Raw genomic sequence first — 22,658 nt, forward strand, 5'->3', positions numbered from 1 at the left:
CTCTCTCTCTCTCTCTCTCTCTCTCTCTCTCTCTGTGGTGCCTATTCACTGGAGTCCTCTTGGTTTATACTTCCTTCGTATTCCTTATGTATTTTTCAAGCATTCCAACTATTCAATAAAAGCTATCAACCATTAATTCCATACCTTGGCTTTTGGTGGAATAATACTTCACTACTTTTCACTTGTACGATAAATTTCCTCAGTTAGTTTTCATCTAATCAAGTCATTTTTCTAAGGCCAAACAAAGGGACCATAGTGAATAAGGTGTCGATAGCTTCAGGTGGATAATAGAGATGTCTGTATTGAAATGAGAGGTTGTTGCTTCTGTTCTTCTAAGGGAGCGTAGGAGGGAACCGGTCACTAGCATCTTCAAAATGCGAAGTGTTCTTTAAAACGATGTCGCACCATTTCAAGCTCCCATTATAGGGACTACAACGTGTAATCGGAGATGATTTGAGTGAAATTATCTTTGTGAAAATAAATTGGGTCACACTGGATCAAACCCATTTTATTATGGGACAATAAATTCATTGAGAGGGAGAAAGAGTATGCAGTTGATCAACAGAGAGCCGGAATTTATCTCAGTGCCATAGTAACTGTAAGGACCCGTAATTTCAAAAAAAAAAGGTTTATTCGATATTATAAATGAGGGAAAATATGAAATTTATTGAGTTTATTTGATTTGGGGTCAATGTGTTAGGATTGCTAATTGAGGGAGTGCAAGTGTGATTTGTGTGGGTGCTAGTATATAAGTGTGGGTGTGTGTGTAGGAGAACAAATTCTCCCATCTCACTCTCTCTCTTCTCCCGATCTATCTCTCTCGGCTCTCCCTCTCTCTCACTCCCTTGCTCTCTCACCCAAAATTCCAACAAGAACACCACTAAGATCCACGTCCATTCCACCCTCAACCGTAGTCTTGAGTTTAAATTTCGTGGGTTTCACTCGGAGGAGGAGTATTCGGTTGATTTCGAAGTTTGGAGAGCTAGGGCTTGTTCAAATCGCGTGGGTTTCGATCATTGACTTGAGGTAGGGATTTCTTACTCTTGTTATGAGTTTATGTGATGATTATGTGCCTAAATCGTGCCTTAGTTTGTTGGATTTTGAGTTTGTGCTCGTTCTTGATTTTTCTGCAAAATCGTTCACTGTAATGCAGTGGTATCAATACCTACTTTTTGAGGTATCAATACCTTAGTCTCTGATTGCTATCTGGATTGGTTTGGTACCAATACCTACTTTTTGAGGTACCAATACCTTGGTCTCTGATTGCTCTTTAGATTGGTTTGGTACCCATACCTACTTTTTGAGGTATTGGTACCAATGACTCAGAAAACTATTTTGAACTCTATTAATCATTCGTCGATTGTATTGACTCCCGATCACTTCTAACACTCCCCAATCACATTCTAATCATCTCTAAACTCAATTACTTAGGTTCCAATGATTCATTGATCGTTCCAACCCCTGCGATACTCTTTAAAGGTAATCTTAGTACCGTTGTAAATGGAAAATGAACCGTAAGGTTGTTTAGGTGTACCATAGGTTATCCGAGACGTTGTGATGAGTGTGATGGGTAGTCGTGAGTTTGGCTAATGATCCGAAAGGTAACTTAGTAACTCGTATCCTTGTGATTTCATCTCGTTGATCACCCTAAACTCCTTGAGTCCTCGTTTCATGGGATTCTAATAAAGAGGCTAGTGGTTAGCGAGTCGTGAAGTTACTTATGAGTTTAGCACGTTATGTAGAATGTGGTGTTATACTTAGGAAAAAGAGTATGAACTTATGTTTTTATTGATTTATGACATGGTTGATTGTTTGTAATAAAATGAGATGTGAATGAATGTTTGAGGTTACGGATACGACGAAAACTTTGACACTACGGGTATCACCACTCGATGGTGAGACGACCGGAATCGACACTACGGGTATCACCACTCGATGGTGAGACGATCGGAATCGACACTACGGGTATCACCATAAACAATCGGTGAGACGACCGGACCACGTAAATGAACGGGTATCACCTTGGACATTCGGTGAGATGACCGGAAACAAGCGATACATGCGAAAACCTTGGATGTTATGATATGAGATTATCGGAAAAAGAGATAAAGATTGGTTTTTACTAAAATTGGATTGTTCGAAAGGGAAAAGGATTTTTCTATTAAAAACCCTCCGGCTCCGGCTATTCTTGAGCGAATCAACGGTTTCCGATATTCGTGCACAGAATCAACGGACTCCGGCTATTTAAGCTTGAATCAGCGAAGTTTGACCACTATAGGTCACGTATTTCCATATATTACACCTATTTGGAAACAAATGAGATTTGTTGATGAAATGAGGAATGAGGAAGATTGTGAAATGAGAATGAATGTGGGAACATACCTGATGTGATGAAATGGTTGAGAAACCAAATGTTGATTATTTTTTATTGATGTGGGAATGCTTGTGGCACTAGTATGGCGGGTGAGATGGCAGGTGTTGCATATAGAATTGTCTAGAATCCTTTAGCCATAGTGAGTCGCTTGTTGAGAGCCATATAAACCTTGGGCATATCTGTCTATATTCATTCACTTTAGATGCATAACTCGGCATATTTTCTTATAACTTGTGTGTAGATTTCTCTACTGGGCTAGTGTAGCTCAACCTATCATTTTCAGGTACATTGCAGGTCATTGTCATGGAGTGCTTGGAGTTCACGCTGTGGTTACCGATTAAAGCTATCTTTTTTTTTTTTTTGGAGAATACTTGTCTATCTTTGTAAACTAAACTACATGGTATTGTATTTTCTATTGTAGAACTCTGTAATTTTATTGGGCTAGTTTGTGGAATTGGGGACTGAATTATCTTTTGGGTTATTAATTGTAACTTCGGTGAGGATTTTAATTATCAAATGTTATTATTATTTATGTTGAAAATCGAGGGCATGACAACTTGGTATCAGAGCAATAGGTTTAGAACACCTCGAGATCGTGGGGAGACTTTTAGTCTTATGGGTTCAAAAATCGTTGCATCTTTTCCAAAAAAAAAAAAAAACCACGTGTGTGCTTGCATGAATGATATTAGTCCTTCGATGTATCGTTGCATTTGTATTACGGTAGATTGGTGTAGAGTTATTAATACACGTTGAGAAGGTTGGACACTGGCATTAGATGGAGACGTGATTAATGTTGATGTTTTTCTTTCTTATGCTTTTATAGTAGGATGTCATCAAGACGTGGAGTTAGGTGGGGTGAGACCAGGGATCATGATCGCCAGGGCTATAGTGCAAACGGGGAGAATGAGGCGAGTCAGTATACTAGGGATGAGGTAATGTTTCCTGAGATTGTTGAGTGCGTGAAAGGTGCTGAGACATTAGAGGGTGCGCAGGGCGGTGTGAATGTGGGGGAAGCTAGGCATCGAGTCGTTAGCGCGAGATCATCTTCCGAGAGTATTAAGAGTTCAGAAAGTAAGAAACCGAGGGGACCAGAGTAGTTTATGCAGGGTCAGTAGGGCCCTAACCTACCTTTTCGTTCTGAGACTCCGAGATTTCTTCTCAAGCGTCAAATTGTGTGTCATCGATTTGGTCAGCCTGGTCATATTCTTTCTTAATGTCAAAGGGGTCAAAAATCTTGTTTTACTTGCAGGGAGTTTGACCATGTCGCAAAGAACTGTCCTCAGGAAAAGAAAATGCAGGATGAGTTGGGTTTAGTACAACAACCAGGAACTAGGCTATTTGTTAGTCAGTCGCAACCACAGAGTGCACAAAGGCAACCAACCATTAGCGTAACTACGTCGCCAAGGAGTTTTGGAAGTCAGGGGAGAAAAAGGCAAAGGGAACCAAATCAGCTATTACAGAATCAGGTTAATCTTGGGCCACCTACTTCACTCGAGAAACAGGGAGTTCCTCAACTTAATAGGATTTGTTATACTTGTCGCGAACCTGGCCACGTGGCGAGAAATTGTCCTCAGAGACAGGGAGTACATGGTGAGTCGAGCTCAAAACAGCAACATAAGTGTACACCGAAACAGCAACAAATGCAGTTGCGTAGCTAAACTACCACCTCCTACTACTCTCTAGCTCTTAGAAACATCACTTGTTTGAGGTATCATCTTTTCCTAGTTGTTCTACTCATTCGTTACTATACTTTTGATTCAGAAGCTTTTCACTCATAGAGAATCCCGTTCATGTTCATGTTTGGAATCGAAAATAAGAAATCTTAGTCCACGTGTGTTGAGAAAGATCGATAGATCATATTTGCCGAGATTAGGGTTAATCGTTCCCTATGGAAGTGTTGTCTCTGACTTCATTAATTCAAGCATGGCGAGAATTGATATGATTTGGGAAGAGACTTGTTGTGTCCATGATAGTAGGTGGTATTCCAAATGCAATGTTGTAAGCGTTGTTTCTTTAAGTACCCTTGTTCGTTGGCCTAGTTGAGTCTTGTTAGAATTGTATTGAAATCTGTCCTTCGTAAAATTCGTTAAATTCTTGATATTTAAGGTAGTTGTTACGCAATCCATTCCTAGCTTTTCTTAGGTATATTCAAATTCTTGTGGCGAAGAATCCTATGACACATTTGCTATTGATGTTGACAACTGTTTCTTGTTCCCTATTTGAGGTCTTGTTTCTGACATTATCAGGTTTGAGATAAGCTTTCATTGGTCAGTTTAGGTCCCTCTATTACAACTATCAGCTTCGTTATTTGCTTGTAATTGTTAATCTGCACAAGTTCTTACGTTACAACTTCTATTTAATAAACCCAATTCGTGCTCACATTCTTATTGATATACAAATTCATTGGTACTGCTCAATTCAGACTTTGCTGCTACCGTTACCAATTTGGTGGTACCATTTGTCTTAATTCCATAACTATGAAATTGAGCGATTTGAACTTGTATCCTCTTTGTATCTGTTTGCTTGCATAGATCTATTTGGTTGGTTTGGACTTTATTGCTGCAGTCACTAGTCTATCTTTTGAAAATTGTTACCCTAGTTGAGTTCTTATGTTATAATTGGTGCAAAATCTTGTGGTGACAACCATTCTATTGTGGTTCCTCAACTCTGGAGGCACATGACTCGTTCTGTAACGCTCAACCTTAATTTGTTGGAAGTTCACATCATTTCCGGTATTGGACAACAGAACTGTTAAAATGTGGGGCATTACAAATTGAAAAAAAAATGGAGGAGGGTTCTTGTTTCATTTGGTAGATAGAGGTGATTTTTTGAAAATTACCCATGAATAAAAGTAAATCCCGGTTTTCATATGTTTAAGTTTCTTATTTGATCCATTGCGAGAAAATATATATTGGATGCAAACATTTTACTAGATTTATGCATTATAGTCATAGATGTCAAAGATTGTACGTAGTACATGTCAAAATGATCTCTCTAGACTCTAACGTTTTTGTAAAACTAAAAATTTTCAAAACTTGTTCGGTTTAGTGAGTTGCAACAAGAGTTTCTAAACAAAAATTGAACCCGAAAATTTGTTTGGTTCTCAATTCCCAACAGAATGGGGTGCATCTGCATGTTTTAACAAACCACAGGGTTGTTATGTGCCCATTTTTTAATTATAGGGGGTGTATCCTTACATGACTCAAACCGTAAGAGGTTAAAGTGAACTTTGTCCTAATTTAAATTCAAAAAGTCTACTCTAGGTTGTCAGGTTGTTCCTTTCAAATTAAACACTTGTGTTTAATAAATTCAAGCCTAAGACTCCGCGCCATTTGTTATATAAGTCTCTTTATTTTGATTGCGACATAGTCTCAATCATCTACGTGGAAAAAAAATTCAATGTAACGATTATTTGTAATGTTTGTCACTTGGAATAGAACCCACACATGCATGAGATCCACATCATTTGAGAGGACGTTACAAATAACTGTTATAATCATTATATCATATTCGTTGTGAACAAAGTGGACCGACCTTTTCTTTCTAAGAAAATGCGATTCGTTGAGATAAATTGGTTATCCGATTAAGCTGATACAGGAATGATTTGTACATCACGGTTAGCAAAATGAAATCGACATGGTGTATTGTTTGTGTTGGCCAGTTAGTTAATCAAGTACTAGCTGCTTCCACATCTTCCTCCGAATCGCCAAAAACCCGGTTAAGTATCATGGCTAGTCGGACTCCACCCTGAGCAATCCGTTTCATGACAATCGGTAGCCTCGAATTGAAGTAATCATCTGCAATTTATAGGCACATATACACGTTTTTTTGTTAACTAGCTATCATCATTTTTGGTGGTGTGGACATGAGACATAGCGTAGGGAATTTGGGAAAAATGAACAACCAAAAAGTTCCCCTGCTTTAATTGGTGCAAAAATAATTAAGTGTCATTGGAATTGCAAGGATTGAACTAGAAAAAGTTTATGTATGCTGTAGGAAATTGAAATGTAACATTACCATCCAGAGTTTCACCAGACTCAACATCTTTGTAACCCCAATGGCAAGCTATGTTTATACTCTCCACTGCCCACCTGTGTATAACAAACTTTTAGTTTAATGAGAGAGAGAGAGAGAGAGAGAGAGAGAGTAATTCTCACGGCCACAAAATCAGCCACATAAGGTGCATGGACGAATACAATTTTGTAAAATGTGGATCCCATTAATACATAGTGAAATTGTCTATTCATCCACTTTTTTAACCATTCAATTTACGTAAGCGATTCTGTGGTCGGTTTCTGCGTCTACAAAAAAAAATTACTGAGGGAGAGAGAGGAAGAGAAAAATAGCTCACTTGTTGACGCAAGTAAACATATCACTACAGTCCGTCCAGGATGTAACATCTTCGCGCCAGAGTCCCTATTATTAACGAAAATTGAGGTCACGACGAATTTGAATTAGATGAAATACATGGACTTCAACTTTACTTAACGTTCTTGCAAGTACTTTACCACTTCATGAGCAAAATACCCATTTTTGATTTAGAGCGCAGTAGAAGTACTTCCAAGATGCTACTAACAAATTGCTACCAACGAAAATATAATCCAGATTTTGAAGCAAATTAAAGAGGTAAAAATTTTATCAGACTTACATCAGTGAAGTTCGCCTCGATGTCTTGTCGAAGGAGGTCCATGTCCTTTCCATAGTAATCTTTAGCAGCCGTCAGAATTATCTCTCTGTCCCAAACCTATGTGTTACAAGTACTTGGAATTAAAATCAAAATCCAGGAAAGGGAATTTGTTTATTGACAGTTGCTTTTCAGAAAATTAAGCTACAAGTATTGAAGATAAAAAAAAAAAGTAGAACTCCATACACGTTAAAAAACTATCAGAGGTGCCTAATAGTAGTATATATTTTTCACTCACATGGTGCAAATTAGATTTATGCGTAAACCAGCGCAACTCAATGCTGTTTCCACCTTCATCACTTGTGAATCCAACATGCAATGGCTGAACAACAGAAAGATTTGTTAGTTGTTGCGGTAGGGATTCTGGATTACGTTGTGGCAAGGGGACCTAAGATTCCGGTAGGTGGGATCGATCAGTTTCAGGTTTAGAAAGAAGATTTCTCTACTAATTTCTCATTAAATCGAGAAAGCACAAATGCAAAAGAAAAAAAGGGACATTAAAAACTTGCAGCCACATATATACCTGATGAATGTCACCCATGAAGTGTGACACAAATAACAAGGCCTCGGTCATGTTATCTGTCCAAAACGGAAAAAAATGTTAAACAAAAAAAATTGAAAAGAACTATTTACCAGAAAAGATTTTGAAAAAAACTAGTGAATGAAAATTGAGTGACATTAATCCACTTCTTACGTCGACGATCAGAAGTTCCCTCTCTGTAATGTGAAAGTTGAGTGGTAAAGTTTTGGATGGCACCAGCAACACACATGTCCTTCAATCCATGAGGATCATGGCAATCCCCTGATGATACATGGACCAATTGTAATTTATTAATACATCGATAATTAGCTAAAACTTCAGGGAAAGAAATAAAACAAACGCATTGATGATCGACAGCTTACTTTTGTAATGAAAGTTACAAGCTTCATCAGGAGTGTCAATGAAGTGAAGTGGGCTTGTCCACCGGTACTTGTACCAGTGCCGAATTTGGTCAGGCCAAACACAGAGAGCCGATAAATTTCCATTGACATAGTCCGGCAACAACATCTGAACAGCGTGCGCTGCATCCGGTCCGAGAAGACCCTATGGATTTGCAGTTTCACAATCTGAATTAGTTCATACTTGCACGATGAGATATTATCGATACTTCTCTTTAAGACATACATATAAGCAACAGAATATTCTTCTGGGTAATGGACTATGGGTATATCACGAGAAGTCACCAAAAAAGGCTACCCAATTTGTGTTTGGAATGTTTGAGGTATGCTTTGTGTTCCAATCATGAATCATGTTCTTTTCTACTTCACTCAAAATGATCATATGGACGATGATAGATCAAGGAAGTGAATAATTTAAAGAGCCTGTAAACAAAATTCTCTCAACAGGCATTGCATCTCTAAAGAACAGAATGAGACTCTACCTGTGCGATTTGGCATACCATAACATGGCCCTCTTTGCTCCAAGCTTGAACCCCAGTTTCTAAAATGACCATAAAGCCCAGAAAGAAAACAAAGCACAGCTTGAACATTCTCCACAATCTTATGTATATACCCATCCCACTGAAATGGCCTTTTCTCTTGGCTTGTTTCTATATTTCTTGAACATGAAATACAAATGCCAATGCAATGACAAATCATTATGGACTTCATATATATATGACATTAATAAAGTATTTGCATGGAGTGAAGTACAAAACTATCCCCAAAGTTGCTTGTAAACAGAAGCAAGGTGGGCATATTCCAGAATTACATACGAATCCCAGATATTAAATTAAAGAAACAAAGTTGAGTCATGCAGGCGGTAATGATGTACATTGCTTGGCTTTCAGAAAATGATGACTTTCCAGGGGATCAAGAAGGAAGTTAGGTAGATGACTAGATGAGAGATGTTGACTTGTGGGGAACTTCAAAATTGCAGAGTGGGCCCAGTTGGTGTGACATAACCAAAATTTCATTCTCTATCATCCCTCTTATCTTCATTCTCTTTGACGCTGAAATTCCTCATCTATCGCTATATTTCATTCTTGTGAAATCGATGGCTGTGACGCAAAGATACGGTTAAGGGTTGCAGCCAAGCGGACCCCACCTTGAGCTAGTCTCTTCTCCACAACAGGCAGCCGAGAGAGGAAGTAATCATCTGAATCATAACAGCAAATGGAAGTGATAAGATACATAACCTAAAAAAAAACTAATACAAGCCACGGAGTTCTTGAAACTCAACACGTAGGTCAGTGACGACATGTTGCGTAACATAATTGCCAATTTGGAAGGCATTTCCATTAAAGTGGAATTACATGAATGGATTGGCTGAACTAGGAGATGATGTTGATGGTCACACAGTGCAATTGGCTAATCACTGTATCGTTCTCATCACTTGCACGTAAACATGTGACATATTATCAGTGATGAAAAGAAGGCAGTGCGTCTTTTTGGTTAATAGACTTATCATTCTCAAACATGTAGGGATGCCCTTGTGAATCTAAATTCAAAAGCATAAGCTGCCTCAGAATGCTTCTTGAACTATATCCCCTTCACAACTAATTAATTGTGAGAAGAAGCTCCCGGAACAAAATCCATGGCTCCATAAATTTCAATCGCTGCATGTGAACAAAGCCAATCTACTGTATTCCAATCAGATATCTTTTAAATCTAACATCAAGCACAATGTGCAAGTTGCTATGTCCTCCATGACTCTAATGGGAACATAGCTTGTATGATTAAAGCTTTGTTTGAACAGAATGAACGGTATAGAGAATCAATTATGTACCTTCTAGAGTGCTTCCTGGTGTGGCATTTCTGTAGGCAAACTTGCAGGCCAAATTAATGCTTTCAAATGCATATCTGCAAATAAAAGATTCATTACCGCCGTAGAACCTAAGCCCAACTGTAGCTTGATTGAATTGCTTTTGAAGTTTTGAAAGATGGCCTCTCGTGAGGGGGGTAAAGAAAAGTTGCTACTTTTCTTCTCGTATCAACCAATAGCTCGAGAGCATGGGGGTACTTACGAGTCTGGACATGCTGTCTGATCAAGTGAGCAACTCTCCCAAGGTAAGATGTCATCGGACCAACCATCCTGTTACACACAACATACACACACAGAGGGGAAGAAATTGAATGGTATATAACACTCCTCAGGTCGGACTCATGCTGGAAAACACAACAAAATACTTCAAAGCAAAACTCAAGTAACAGTCAAAAGATGAATTCCAGTTGTAGATAATCATTAGGTGTTTATTATACGGATTTGGGGGGAAAAATAGCTTCAAAAAACAAAGTGAAATGCAGGATGTATTAGGATCTCATATCCAATGACTAATCTATAGAGGGGCAAGTTCGGGTAGCTGCCCCCACTAGCTTCTTCGAAAATCACTTTTACCCCTTAATTTTTATCATTGTGATACCTTAATCCTCAAATATTGCAAGCATGCTCCCTCCAAAGTTATCTTTAGTCTATCGCACTTTCTGAAGTTTCAAGAAAGTTATTCTTAACTCAATCCCGGAGAATTTTATTGCACAAAAGGTACTTTTGTTTTGGAAAAGGCCCAAAATTTGATTTTGTAGTTGAGAAGCAAGGTAACCTATGAAGGATGATAAATGGTTCAGCGTTGTGAAGAGTGACACGCCTTTGGCTGCATTGATGAAGGAAATACTGTGCGACCTATGAAAATAGGTCTGGGTCTACTGCAAAAGTGGGTAATATTGCCCCCATTGAAGTAAATTGCTGGCTCCACCACTGCTCATATCAGCAGTGAACCATTGAACAATTCATTCTTCAATGCAGCGAACTACTTTTCTGGGTGCTGGGTTAAAAGGGGATATGAACTTTTCTGTGTAAAAAAGCACTCTTTGGCGGAAAACTTCTACAGCACAATTCTGGCTACTGTTAATCACGTTTCATTGTACTAATCTAATCTTCCTATTCAGTTTTAAAAAGAAGGTTGTTGCATTATTAACTGAGAAGATTTCAAAAAACCCTTGACCACAATATCAAATAGACACCTGAACTTCAACAAACTTCAATTGCACACCTGAACTTTGACTCCGTTATTCAACTTACCCCCTGCCTTCTCAATCTGTGACTTTCCTAACACCACCCGCTGAGCTAGACACAGACAGACGTTATACACAGTGACAGGTTTTTGAAGAATCTCCATCTGCTGAATTTCCCTTCTTAATTTTATTACATGACAGGTGTTTGAAGATCTCTCCATCCACTGATTTTCTCTCTAAATATTAGGAGGTGAGACTAGTGGGTGGGTAACCCAGAGTTCGGGTTGGAGAAGGAAGGAGTTCCTGGATTATGAGGGGTTTTTTTAATTGTAATTCTATGATTGCATTTCCAAGGCATTAATTGCTAGGGTTGACAGTAGTTCACTATGGACCCATAGCAGAATTCTATTGCTGGTACAGAGGTACAGATTTACAGTAGAGGGGATCTGAAGCCTATAGGTACCCTTTGTCATGCAAGGATGCTACATACATGTATGCCATCTAGTGGAAATTGTACATTGGTAATCATGCTAATATAATGACAATCAGTGACAATGCAAGAAGAGCCCACCGTGATGTTCCTTTGAATAGCTTGTATCATCATTGAAAGATCTGAACCATAAAACATCTTCACAGCAGATTCAATGATCATATTGTCCCATACCTGGATTTGCAAAAACTAAATCATTTAACACATAAAAATAAAGGCGAGTGATTTTGCCACTACCCTTTTTGTTAATGTCACTCCCATTTGTGTCTTTATTAGATGATTTGTTTTGTGAGAGAAGGGGAGTGGCATTAACAAAAAGGAGAGTGGCAAAATCAATTCCCAAAATAAATAATCGCAGTCCACCTTCCCACATTTATCCCCTGAAAGAACAAATAAAGAGCCTATTGATGGTTTTGATTGGGACAGGGGCCTAAAAAGCATGGCGTTCCCAGAAATATGAGTTCCAAAGAAAAAAACTGAAACAGCAATAAAAACACCAAAATATAATGAATAAGATTAAAGGAACAAACTTCAAGGACAAACAAATTGTAAATACCTACATGGTGTAAATTGGTCTTCCTCCGATACCAACGGACAGTGATGGTGTTCCCACCTTCATCTCCGGTGAAACCAACATGAAGAGGCTGTCATCATAGATCCAAAAAGCCAAGATTAAATGTGCATTTTTCTAGTTCAATTTTCCCAAAGTAGTGTTATGAATGAATTTAGACCTTCGGAGTTAAGCAAACGAAAACGAGTTAGGCAAACAAAAACTAAATTTAAGGCGTATAGATAGGAAAAAACATAGTAGCTTCAGCCGTAAACTAAATAAAGCTATCATTCAGACATCAATGGTTTCATACTTATACTACAAAATGTTCTACAGTATGCCCCCGAAAAATAGATGCCAAAGAACGGCATAGTCATAGCCATAAAACAGTGTTATTATTCTCATTTTGAAATGGTTAATAACCTTCTATGTAGCATGGCACATAAGGCTGGGAGAGCATCAGATGCAGAAACCTGAAAATGCTTCAAATGATAGAAAGAAACTTCCCAAATAAACTGGTAATAGGACTTCATATTACCACCCAATTAACACAAAAGTAAGTAAGTGATCAATGGGGAAGACAACCCCACAAGAAGTATTTATAAATAAGGTCTTGTCCTAAAATCACAATGATTCCAATTACAAGATAGAAAAGGAAGATAAGTAGAGTGAAGAAAAATTTAGTTGTTTCCATCTATTTAACCTCAGAAGTAGAAGGGAGAGCACACCTGATGGATATCCCCAATGAAATGTGATAAGAACATAAGAGCCTCTGTCAAGTTGTCTGTCGAAGATAGAGAAATGAGTACCCCCATTATAGCCATGACAAAAACCTAGTAACACAGAGAACTTACATTTACTTTCCGTATTGGAGTCCTTATAACCTGACATAAGTTGCATAGTATAGTTGTTAATTGCTCCAGAGACACACATGTTTTTTTGTCCAGCTGAATTATGGCAGTCCCCTATAAGAAGGGTAAGAGGATGGGTCATTTTTTAGCATTGTGTGAAATATCGTTACAATCAAATCACACACAGCAACCCATATATCAGAATATCTTCCCCAAACATAATGTCACATGGACTGAGAAGGGGGTGTCAAGTGGAGGTAAGTGTTTGATCCATATAGTTTTCATTTCAAGGATACGTGACACGCCAAAGTGTTCATATTCCATACAATATTTTTCTAATTGTTTAGGCTAAATGGTGTTACTTGTTACCTATAGGCTAGAGCATTTCATGCATAATATAGGAGTTCTATGCATACTTCAGGGTATATACGAATTATGAGAATTCTTGCTAAATGAATGCCCAACTAAAGTGTTAGACACAGATCCCGTATTCCTATCCTTGAAAACTGTACGACCATAAGCAATGATGGAGCCAAGATTTAGCATTAGTGGGGGCACCTTTTAAACACACTTCAACCAAAAAATAAAAATCGTAATATGTAATGCTAAACCAAACCAAACCAAACAGAGCCTTATGTCCCAATCACTTGGGGTCGGCTACATGAATCTTTTTCCTCTATTTGGATTATGACATGAATCCAAATATGTAATGCTAGAACAATAAAAAAAAATTATACTGAAAATAAGTAAAAGGTCACCATACTTATTAAGAAAGCTAGTCACATAAATTATCAAAACAAACCGATTGCTTGAATTGTCTCATCGGATCAAGTCTAAGAGCGATATACACATTACCAAAACATTGATATTTAGCAATCTTGCTCCAATTAGAAAGATTATCTAGTTTTCAAATCCTATTCCAAAATCTCCAAATTTGAATTGAGTTGTGGGTTCTATCGAGAGAGAGAAACAAACAAGACTACTGTCAAAACTATAAATAATTCCCAAAGTACAATGCATATATCCCATGGTTTAGCCACATTTGAATTTTGGACATTGTGTTGGGAAATTTCCAATTCCACCCACAACGGAAGCACAACCAAAAATAAACACGCACAAAAGAGACACACAAGAGTTACGTGGTTGGGCCTCAATGCCTATTCCACAGGAGAGAGAACAATTTCCACTATTATATCATATATGTATAAGTACAATGAGATAAGAAATACCCCAACCCAAGCTCTCAAGCTCACTAGTATTTTTATCTCTCTCTCTTACTCACACAATTTTCTATACCAAAAACACCCACTTATAGTTTGGTTTTATTGACTCTTTTTCACACACACACACACGACTCTTTTTCACACACACACACTACACGGCCAAAACCCCTTAAATATATAGGCATGACATGGCACTACTCCACAAGAACAAAAGAACACTTGAATTGCCGAGAAACTTCTGGAGGCCAAGCATCAAATGCACTTGGGGACTTTGGAACACATAGCCAGCATTTTACCCGCTCAAGACTATTTCCAAAGACATTTGCTTCAGCCAATTAAAAATACAACTAACAAACACTTTTTCATTTTTCTTTCAATGCATTAACACCACATGGGCAAAAACCCAACACATTGTGCATTAGAGAGTTTTAATAGTAAGTGATGGCTGTTATTTGCATTAGAGATCTCATTTAACCTATGTAGTGGAATTGTCCTTTTTTTGAAATAAAAATTTGAGAATGCAATGACATACAAAGGGTATTAGGGTCATTAAAAAGAGATACATATAAAAGACAACTTATAAGGCAAAATGCAAAGTTTAAATAATAAAAAAAGGAATTCGGTGGGGGGCACGAACACCCCACTAGGCCTACACTCCCTCCGCAACCAAACAGGAGCAAGTTACTAACGCCACTTAGTGTCCGAGGGTTGAGTGTCTGGCAACACAAATTCTTTATATAGTCAAAAGAATCCATGTAAGATAGCCCAAAGGTATGTAGCAACTCACATGTGATGAAGGGGGCAATTAATACAAGAAACTAAGTGATAAGCTGAACTTACGGCTGTAATTATAGTTACACCTGAAATCAGGGGTATCAATATAGTGTAAAGGTCCACTCCAGTGGTAATGGAACCGAATCTCATCAGCCCACGAGCAAACAGAAGCAAGATCGCCTTGAGCAGAACGAGGAAGTAATTCATTCACCGCGAGTGAAGCATCTTCAGAAAGATATCCCTAAAATACCCAATAAATGTTAGGAAAAATGTTCTGTTTTGTGTTGAACTTAGAGAAACTATGAATGAGCTTGCCATTACGCATCTCTTGAAGGTTGGATAAAGCATATATGAAACCCCTTCCAACCCCCATAATGAGCATACGTCCCGTTATTTTCCACTTAAATGGTAAGTGATTTGGACTTTGAACAAATAATTCATTTGGGTTTTTCACAGAAAAATTGCAGTGCAAAGTAATTGACAAGACAACAATCATGATTACTTAAAGTCGTGACTAATAAGTAATTGCTGATCATAACCCCGCAACACACAAACATGTCTTAAAGGCCAAAAACCTATGATGTCAACATTTTCTTTACCCAGTTTCCCAAATTGATTGTACTCGTGCACCAAGGACCCGCAAATGATTGATTGAAAAGAAACTCTAGTGTGAATATTACAAATCCGAGCAATAATCTGATCTCTGAAGTTTTTTTTAATTCGATTATTAAGGTAAGTCGATCTCTGAAGTATTGAACTTAAGCATCACGTTAAAAGCCCCTTCCAGTGGATAACAAGTTATTATGTGAGTAGATAGCTAAATAGTTAATGGATTGCAAGAAGTCCAGAAAACTATTGCCCAAACAAATCATAATTATGGTTTCTAAAAGTCAACTTTTGGTATTTTTTCAAAGCTAAATAGTTAATGGATTGCAAGAAGTCCAGAAAACTATTGCCCAAAACAAATCATAATTATGGTTTCTAAAAGTCAACTTTTGGTATTTTTTCGACACAGGACATGGAATATCACCCTCGTTGCCGTGTTTGATTGACCTAATTAATAGTGACGGCATACATAATCCCATAGGTTAAGTAATCTTGCTGAATTAAATGGGAGGGAATCAAAAGTGCCACATTGATGTATACCCAATGCTTAGCGAGATTACCTGTATAAGAGATACGTAATCCCTTCCGAAAATTGGCATTCAAACACCAGAACTGCATTTCTATGAGATTTGAAATCCAATCAGATGTCCCACGTTTAATCTAGCCAATGTAATAGGCACCAAGAGTTCTATGCAAAAGTGTGCAAATAATATTCCTAGTGTTAACCACAAGGGTATTGATCAGACTGGGCATGAGACAGCAACAAAGGGCTTACCCAAGAGGTCGCAATGTTGAATCTCCCAAAGGCTAAATATTTCAAACTTGGCGCCACGGTCCTATTGTGATTTTATCTTAAAACTAAATAAACTAAATATTTCCTAGTTTGTTTGTTTCAATCAAAATTCCCAGTGTGATCAATGCAAACCAAACAAAAATTAGAACCCACAAAAATTGGCAACAATCTCGCAAATTTTACCTGGGCAATCTTGCATACAGTATAGTGACCATCCTTTCCCCAACCCAGAATTCCTGGAATCAACTGCAGAAGAAGAATCGCCATCCCAATCCACATGAACTCAGATCCACCCATAACTCTGCCAATTACAGGGGAAAAAAAGAAGAAGAAAGAAGGGTAATGAAGTACGTTCAGTTGCGTACAGGAATGCATATGGATTATATTCTATAGGTAGATGGAGTTGGCGTGAAAATTAGACATACTACCTGGTAATCTGCTATTGGATGATCAACTGGGGAAGCAAGAAAACCCTAGGACTCTTTAACTGTAATGAGGAGAAATTTTTCAGTGCCTGGTGGGCACAGACCACGTGATGCCGAGCACCATCTCGGCCGTCCAACCGTGTTTCAAAGAATTTCTCCTCTCAGACGTAGTTGTACGAGAATGCTGATGATACCGTTGGTGTGGACCGTGTACACTGTCACCTGTGGGCTATACTCGCAGTAATAGGATTGTGTGATGAGATTTTCCGGTCATCGGATTTTGTGTGTTTTTCTTGGCCGGTGCTTTTGCCGATCTCTTTTTTTTAAACGTCACCCCGCAAAATCGGGTGGCGTTAAAAAAAAAAAAAAAAAGAATGTCAACATCATTTTCCTTTTTCTTTTGGAAATGATATTGGTGTTTTAAAAATTGATGCAAGCACTCCAAAATCAGTGTAACTCCAACTCACTTTCCTTTGTTTTTTGGAGTGCCTGGGGTGATTTCCCTTTTCTTTTTATGTTTTATATATAAAAATTAAACGGACGAGCGGAAAAAATAAAAAATAAAAAAAAAAAACGGACGAAAAATTCATCGGGTACAGAGGCATAGGATCTTTCCTCTGTTACAGAGTGATTAGTGAGTACAATGATGAAGTGAGCTAATCCCCTTTGGCCTAACTTTTTTTTTTATTCATTTGTCCAACTACTTTATTCTTTTTGAATTTTGCTAATATCGTGTAAAAAAAGTACGGAGTAATTAATTTTCAACACTTAGTATAAAAATAATTTAGAAATAGATAGATCTAGCTTTTAGACTATTTTGTAGTATCTTCTCAGCTGTTTGCAAGCTTTTAAATAGGAGAACTTTTTATTGTTTGGATTTTTCTCTTCTTGAGTATTTAAAAATAAGTTAAATTAACACCGAACGTAAATAAATTAGTATTTAAAAACAAGTTAAATTAGTCCAAACTATAACCTAGCTAATTAAGCAAAGAATATTCTCCGAACAACGATATTAAAATAGTACTCCCTCTGTCCCAAAATATTTGTCTGGTCCGCAAAACGGAGTCTTAAAAATAATACTCCCTCCGTCCCAAAATAGATGACAATTTTTGAAACTCGTGTGATTTTCATCGCTTATATCTTTCAATCTATAATATTTTTCATGAGTTTGAAAACTTTGTATAATAGAACTAATCAAGAACTATCAAACAAGATCCATATTATATATATTTTGAGATCTATATTGAAAGATATAAGTAATTAAAATTGGCACATATATCAAAAATTGACATACAATTTGAGATGGAGGGAGTACGATTTTTGCAAGAAAAATTCAAAAGTCTTTTAACAACTTACTAGATATCAATGATTTCGATTAATTTGTGAAATTTTTTTGAATTTTTTCTTTAAAAAATTGTATTATTTTTAAGTTATCGTTTTGCGGACCGGATAAACAATTTGGGACGGAGGGAGTAGTAAATTGACAAGTGTTCTTTTCTTAATTTCAATTAAGTCACACTCAGCTTTTGCAATTACTAGATAATTACTTTTTTTTTAAGATTGTATTGATGAACGTTCGGCGGCACTTACGAAACGGAGATCATTGCAAAAACTTGAACGAAGTCAAACTAATCGTCTAACAAACAAGTAAATTACAAGGCAATCGATGTCTTTCATCCTAACCCATGGCCTAATGCAATAGCGATATTTTAAAACTGCCTAACATCTATTTAGGAGTCTTAAACGAAAAAAGTGCAAAATTAAGGACAAAAGAAAAATTTGTCCATAGACGAAACTACTAACTCTCGTAGAATGAGTGACAAAACTCTCGTAAATCAGAAGACAAGACGTAAATCTAGAGAGACGGAAGGAAAAGAAAAAAAATCAAGAAAGAGAGTCGATAGTACCATGGCCTCCCCCTCCTACCGCCGAACATGAATATGGAACCCACGAGATTGAGGAGAAGGTAGAAGATCCAGGGTTGGATAATTACTTTAGTAATAAACCTAAGGACACATATTTTTACACAGATGTTGCACGTACATTTTTGTACGGCTGTTCCAATATTTTCACACAGATAGTATGTGCACAGATTGTGTAAATACGACTCTGTGGGGTCCACGATATGATTCCCACAAACAATCTAAGTCGTTCATTAGCTTTAAAATGATTTTCTAAGACATCATTCTATGAATCAACTCAATCAGATATCTTTAAGTGCTTGATCCAATCACCTAAATATTTCTCTAGATTTCAAAATCCTAAAGTCTAATTGAAAACACAAAGTCTACTAGTACAGAAAAAAACCTGTAACAGTGGGTACAAACCTCTTTTTGGGCCCATTTTGGGTCTCAAAAAAATGAAAAAAATTCTAACAGCATGGACAATTTGCAGAGAACTCCGCAAAGACAAACGTGTTTGGCCTTATTTTGGGTCCCGAAAAAATTTTGAAAAATATCCATAAATATTTGAATATTATTTTATGGGGCCTTGTAAAAAATCAGCTCCAGCGGATATCGGTAAGTATTACTTTTGGATTCGTAGGGGCGCTTTTCGAAATTTTTTCGGGACCCGAAATGGGGCCAAACGCGTTTGTCTCTGCGGAGTTCCCTGCAAATTGTCCCTGCTCATAGCAAAGCAAAAATGATTAGAGTCGCTCATTTTGTTTAAAATACTTTGCTTATTGTCCCTAAAAAAAATAAGCTTAATTCGGTATCAGTAAGAGTATTTACGAAACATCCAAACTTTGCTCTAGAATTCAGAAGAGCAAAGTTTGGATGTTTCGTAAATACTCTTACCGATACCGGATTCAACTTATTTTTTTTAGGGACCATAAGCAAAGTATTTTAAACAAAATGAGCGACTCCGATTATTTTTTATTTTTTTGAAACCCAAAATGGGCCCAAAAAGAAGTTTGTACCCATTGGTACAGATTTTTTATCTGTACCAGTAGCACCTCTCAATTGAAAATTTAAAAGATTAGATTAAGTATTTAAACATATTGAATTGAAATGATTTTTTATGTGATGACTTAGAAAATTATTTTAAAGATAATGGACGGCTTGGATCATTTGTGAAGACCCCGTATTGGGCCCCATGAAGCTGTATGTGCACAATCTGTGCATATACTCTCAGTGTGGTTAGCATTTCTGATTCCCATATCTCATTTTTTACACCAAAATGCTGCTGGTACAGCAGCTTGTTGCACAGACAGTGCATGCAACGCTCATTTGGGCTCGTCTCGGGTTCAAAAAAGATAATCGGAGCCGCTTATTTTGTTTAATATATTTTTCTTAAGGTCCCTGCAAAAAATTAGCTCCATCTGACATCGATAAGAGCATTTGCGAAGCATTCAAAATTGCTTTAGAAAATTTTTAAAGCAATTTTGGACGCTTCGCAAACGCTTTTATCGATGTCGAATGGAGCTGATTTTTTGCAGGGGACCTTAAGAAAAATATATTGAACAAAATGAGCGGCTCCGATTATCTTTGTTGAACCCGAGACGGGCCCAAACGAGCGCTGTACGCGCTGTATGTGCAGAAAGCTCTGTACCTGTAGCAGCATTCTTTTTTACACGACCTTGCACAGATTGTATGTGCGTAGACTTTCTGTATCCTCACCGTTATGTCGAAGAAATGATAGAGGTACCGATTTGGGGGTAGGGATTTCGTACCGACGGCCACCGGCGGGCCGTCTCCGGCCACCGGCGGGCCGTCTCCGGCCACCGGACAGCCGATCCGAGCCGTCCAAAAATTCTAAAAAACAAAACCGAGGGGCCCTACATGGGAATCAATGGCATTCAAGGTGTGTAGGGTACTTAATCCGAGCACCCATTTTCGTGTGTATATGTATATACGTGTATATACACGAAAAAGGGATGCTTGGATCAAGCACTCTACACACCTCGGATGCCGTTGATTCTCATAAAATGGCCCCTCGGTTTTGTTTTTTAGAATTTTTGGACGGCTCGGATCGGCCATCCGGTGGCCGGAGACGGTCCACCGGCGGCCGTCGGTACGAAATCCCTCCCCCCAAATCGGTACATATAGCACATCATCGTTCGTTCGTCCAAAAACAAACCAGAGTCCAGATCGGAAGCAGCTGTACATCGACCAAGGAGAAGAAACCGATCGTCGCATCCTCACTCCTCTCGTCTCGCCGACTGGCCGGTTTGTCCTCTCTCTCTCTCTCTCTCTCTCTCTCTCTCTCAGTTGTGGTGCGGTGGCTGCGAGGGGAGTGGCGCAGGGGTAAGATCGGAAGAAGCTCTCTTTCTCGCGGAATCACGAAATGGGGTTTTAAGGGATTCCTGATTCTCACCCTCCCCCTCCTTCTCTAACCGTTTCTCACCATTTTGAGAGAGTCCCCTCTCCCTCAGTTTCTTTTATTTTCTCCTGAAATCATTCAGTCCAAAGCAGAGGTAATTCCTGAATTCTCATGGGGAAGAACGAATTCCTAACTCCGAAAGCTATCGCTAACCGGATCAAGGCCAAAGGTCTCCAAAAGCTCCGCTGGTACTGCCAGATGTGCCAGAAACAATGTCGCGACGAGAATGGCTTCAAGTGCCACTGCATGAGCGAGGGCCACCAGCGCCAGATGGAGGTCTTCGGCCAAAATCCTAACCGGATTGTCGACGGCTACTCCGAGGAGTTCGAGACCTCCTTCCTTGACCACATGAAGCGCAGCCACCGCTTCAGCCGCATCGCCGCCACCGTGGTCTACAACGAGTACATCGCCGACCGCCACCACGTCCACATGAATTCCACCCAGTGGGCGACCCTGACCGAGTTTGTTAAGTACTTGGGGCGTGAGGGCAAGTGTAAGGTGGAGGAGACCCCCAAAGGGTGGTTTATTACGTACATTGATAGGGATTCGGAGACTCTTTTTAAGGAAAAGATGAAGAATAAGCGAGCTAGGTCAGATTTAGTTGATGAGGAGAAGCAGGAGAGGGAAATTAGGAAGCAAATTGAAAGGGCGGAACAGATGGTTCCGAATGGGGCAGCAGCGGCTCAGCCTTTGGAGGCTGAGCTTAAGCCGTTGGAGAAATCGGAGAATAGTGAGAAGATTGTGATTAGCTTGGGCTCATCGTGTAAACCCGTTGTCAAAGAGAAAGTTGGGAGTTCTAAGTTGGTTTTTGAAGAACCTGAGATTGAGAAAGTTAAAGAGAATGGAAAGTCGGTGAAAAGTGGGGGTGGGAGTAGGTCGGCATTGGATGATTTGATGAAAGAGCAAGAGAAGGCGAAGGAGCGGAGCAATAGGAAGGATTACTGGTTGTGTGAGGGTATCATTGTGAAGGTCATGAGCAAGAAGTTAGCCGAGAAGGGGTATTATAAGCAAAAGGGCATTGTTCTGAAGGTGATGGATAAGTATGTTGGGGAGATTGAGATGCTTGAGAGTAAGCATGTTCTTCGGGTTGATCAGGAAGAGCTTGAAACAGTGATTCCACAAATTGGGGGGCTTGTTAAGATAGTTAATGGGGGTTACCGTGGATCAAAGGCGCGTTTGCTAGAAGTGAATACAGACAAGTTTTGTGCCAAGGTCCAGATTGAGAAAGGAATATACGATGGGAGGGTGCTTCAGGCTGTTGAATATGAAGATATTTGCAAAGTTGGTCAGTGAGATCTCTTATATAGTAGATTGTGGAATTTTGTGTCCTTCTCTGTGATAAGCCCGGGCTAATTTTAGAGGAAGTACTGTTATGTTCCATTGCAAACACTTGTGTCTGGCTTTGTATCTTTCAACAAAGTTACCAAGTTATTGTGTTTTTCTTGTCACGGAGGGCTTGATGATTTTGAAATTGCAAGAACCTGAGATCACATGTTTAACCTCCCCACTACATTTTAAATTATATGCCTCATTCTACTACTTTTGCATAATTTGACTCAGAAGTATCTTTATTCT

General features: G+C 38.6%; 3 protein-coding genes across 8 annotated transcripts; 1 reads left to right on the top strand and 2 right to left on the bottom strand.

The window, feature by feature from the left end:
* Positions 1–5,822: 5,822 nt before the first annotated feature.
* On the bottom strand, positions 5,823–8,614 carry LOC131326605 (endonuclease 1). The gene is made up of 9 exons (XM_058359436.1): positions 8,480–8,614; positions 7,962–8,142; positions 7,753–7,860; positions 7,582–7,637; positions 7,297–7,380; positions 7,023–7,118; positions 6,726–6,790; positions 6,392–6,465; positions 5,823–6,171 (listed from the first exon to the last, which is right to left on the bottom strand). The coding sequence occupies exons 1-9, from the start codon at positions 8,612–8,614 to the stop codon at positions 6,044–6,046; spliced, it is 927 nt and encodes a 308-aa protein (XP_058215419.1). The 3' UTR covers positions 5,823–6,043.
* Positions 8,615–8,680: 66 nt separating this feature from the next.
* On the bottom strand, positions 8,681–17,085 carry LOC131326606 (endonuclease 4-like). Of its 6 annotated transcripts, none has more exons than XM_058359439.1 (10): positions 16,764–17,085; positions 16,519–16,636; positions 15,003–15,177; positions 12,943–13,053; positions 12,817–12,872; positions 12,099–12,182; positions 11,620–11,712; positions 10,064–10,131; positions 9,826–9,899; positions 8,681–9,195 (listed from the first exon to the last, which is right to left on the bottom strand). In XM_058359439.1, the coding sequence occupies exons 2-10, from the start codon at positions 16,630–16,632 to the stop codon at positions 9,077–9,079; spliced, it is 894 nt and encodes a 297-aa protein (XP_058215422.1). In that variant the 5' UTR covers positions 16,633–16,636; positions 16,764–17,085; the 3' UTR covers positions 8,681–9,076. The 6 variants fall into 6 exon arrangements, with proteins under 6 accessions (XP_058215422.1, XP_058215424.1, XP_058215423.1 ...); XM_058359441.1 differs by having other exon boundaries at positions 16,761–16,984; XM_058359440.1 differs by having other exon boundaries at positions 16,757–16,775.
* A 3,641-nt stretch (positions 17,086–20,726) lies between these two features.
* LOC131326573 (KIN17-like protein) lies at positions 20,727–22,622 on the top strand. Its single transcript, XM_058359403.1, has one exon. The coding sequence runs from the start codon at positions 21,195–21,197 to the stop codon at positions 22,374–22,376; it is 1,182 nt and encodes a 393-aa protein (XP_058215386.1). The 5' UTR covers positions 20,727–21,194; the 3' UTR covers positions 22,377–22,622.
* The last annotated feature ends 36 nt before the right edge of the window (positions 22,623–22,658 follow it).

This window comes from Rhododendron vialii, chromosome 5a, assembly GCF_030253575.1.
Source record: "Rhododendron vialii isolate Sample 1 chromosome 5a, ASM3025357v1".
NCBI lineage: Eukaryota > Viridiplantae > Streptophyta > Magnoliopsida > Ericales > Ericaceae > Rhododendron > Rhododendron vialii.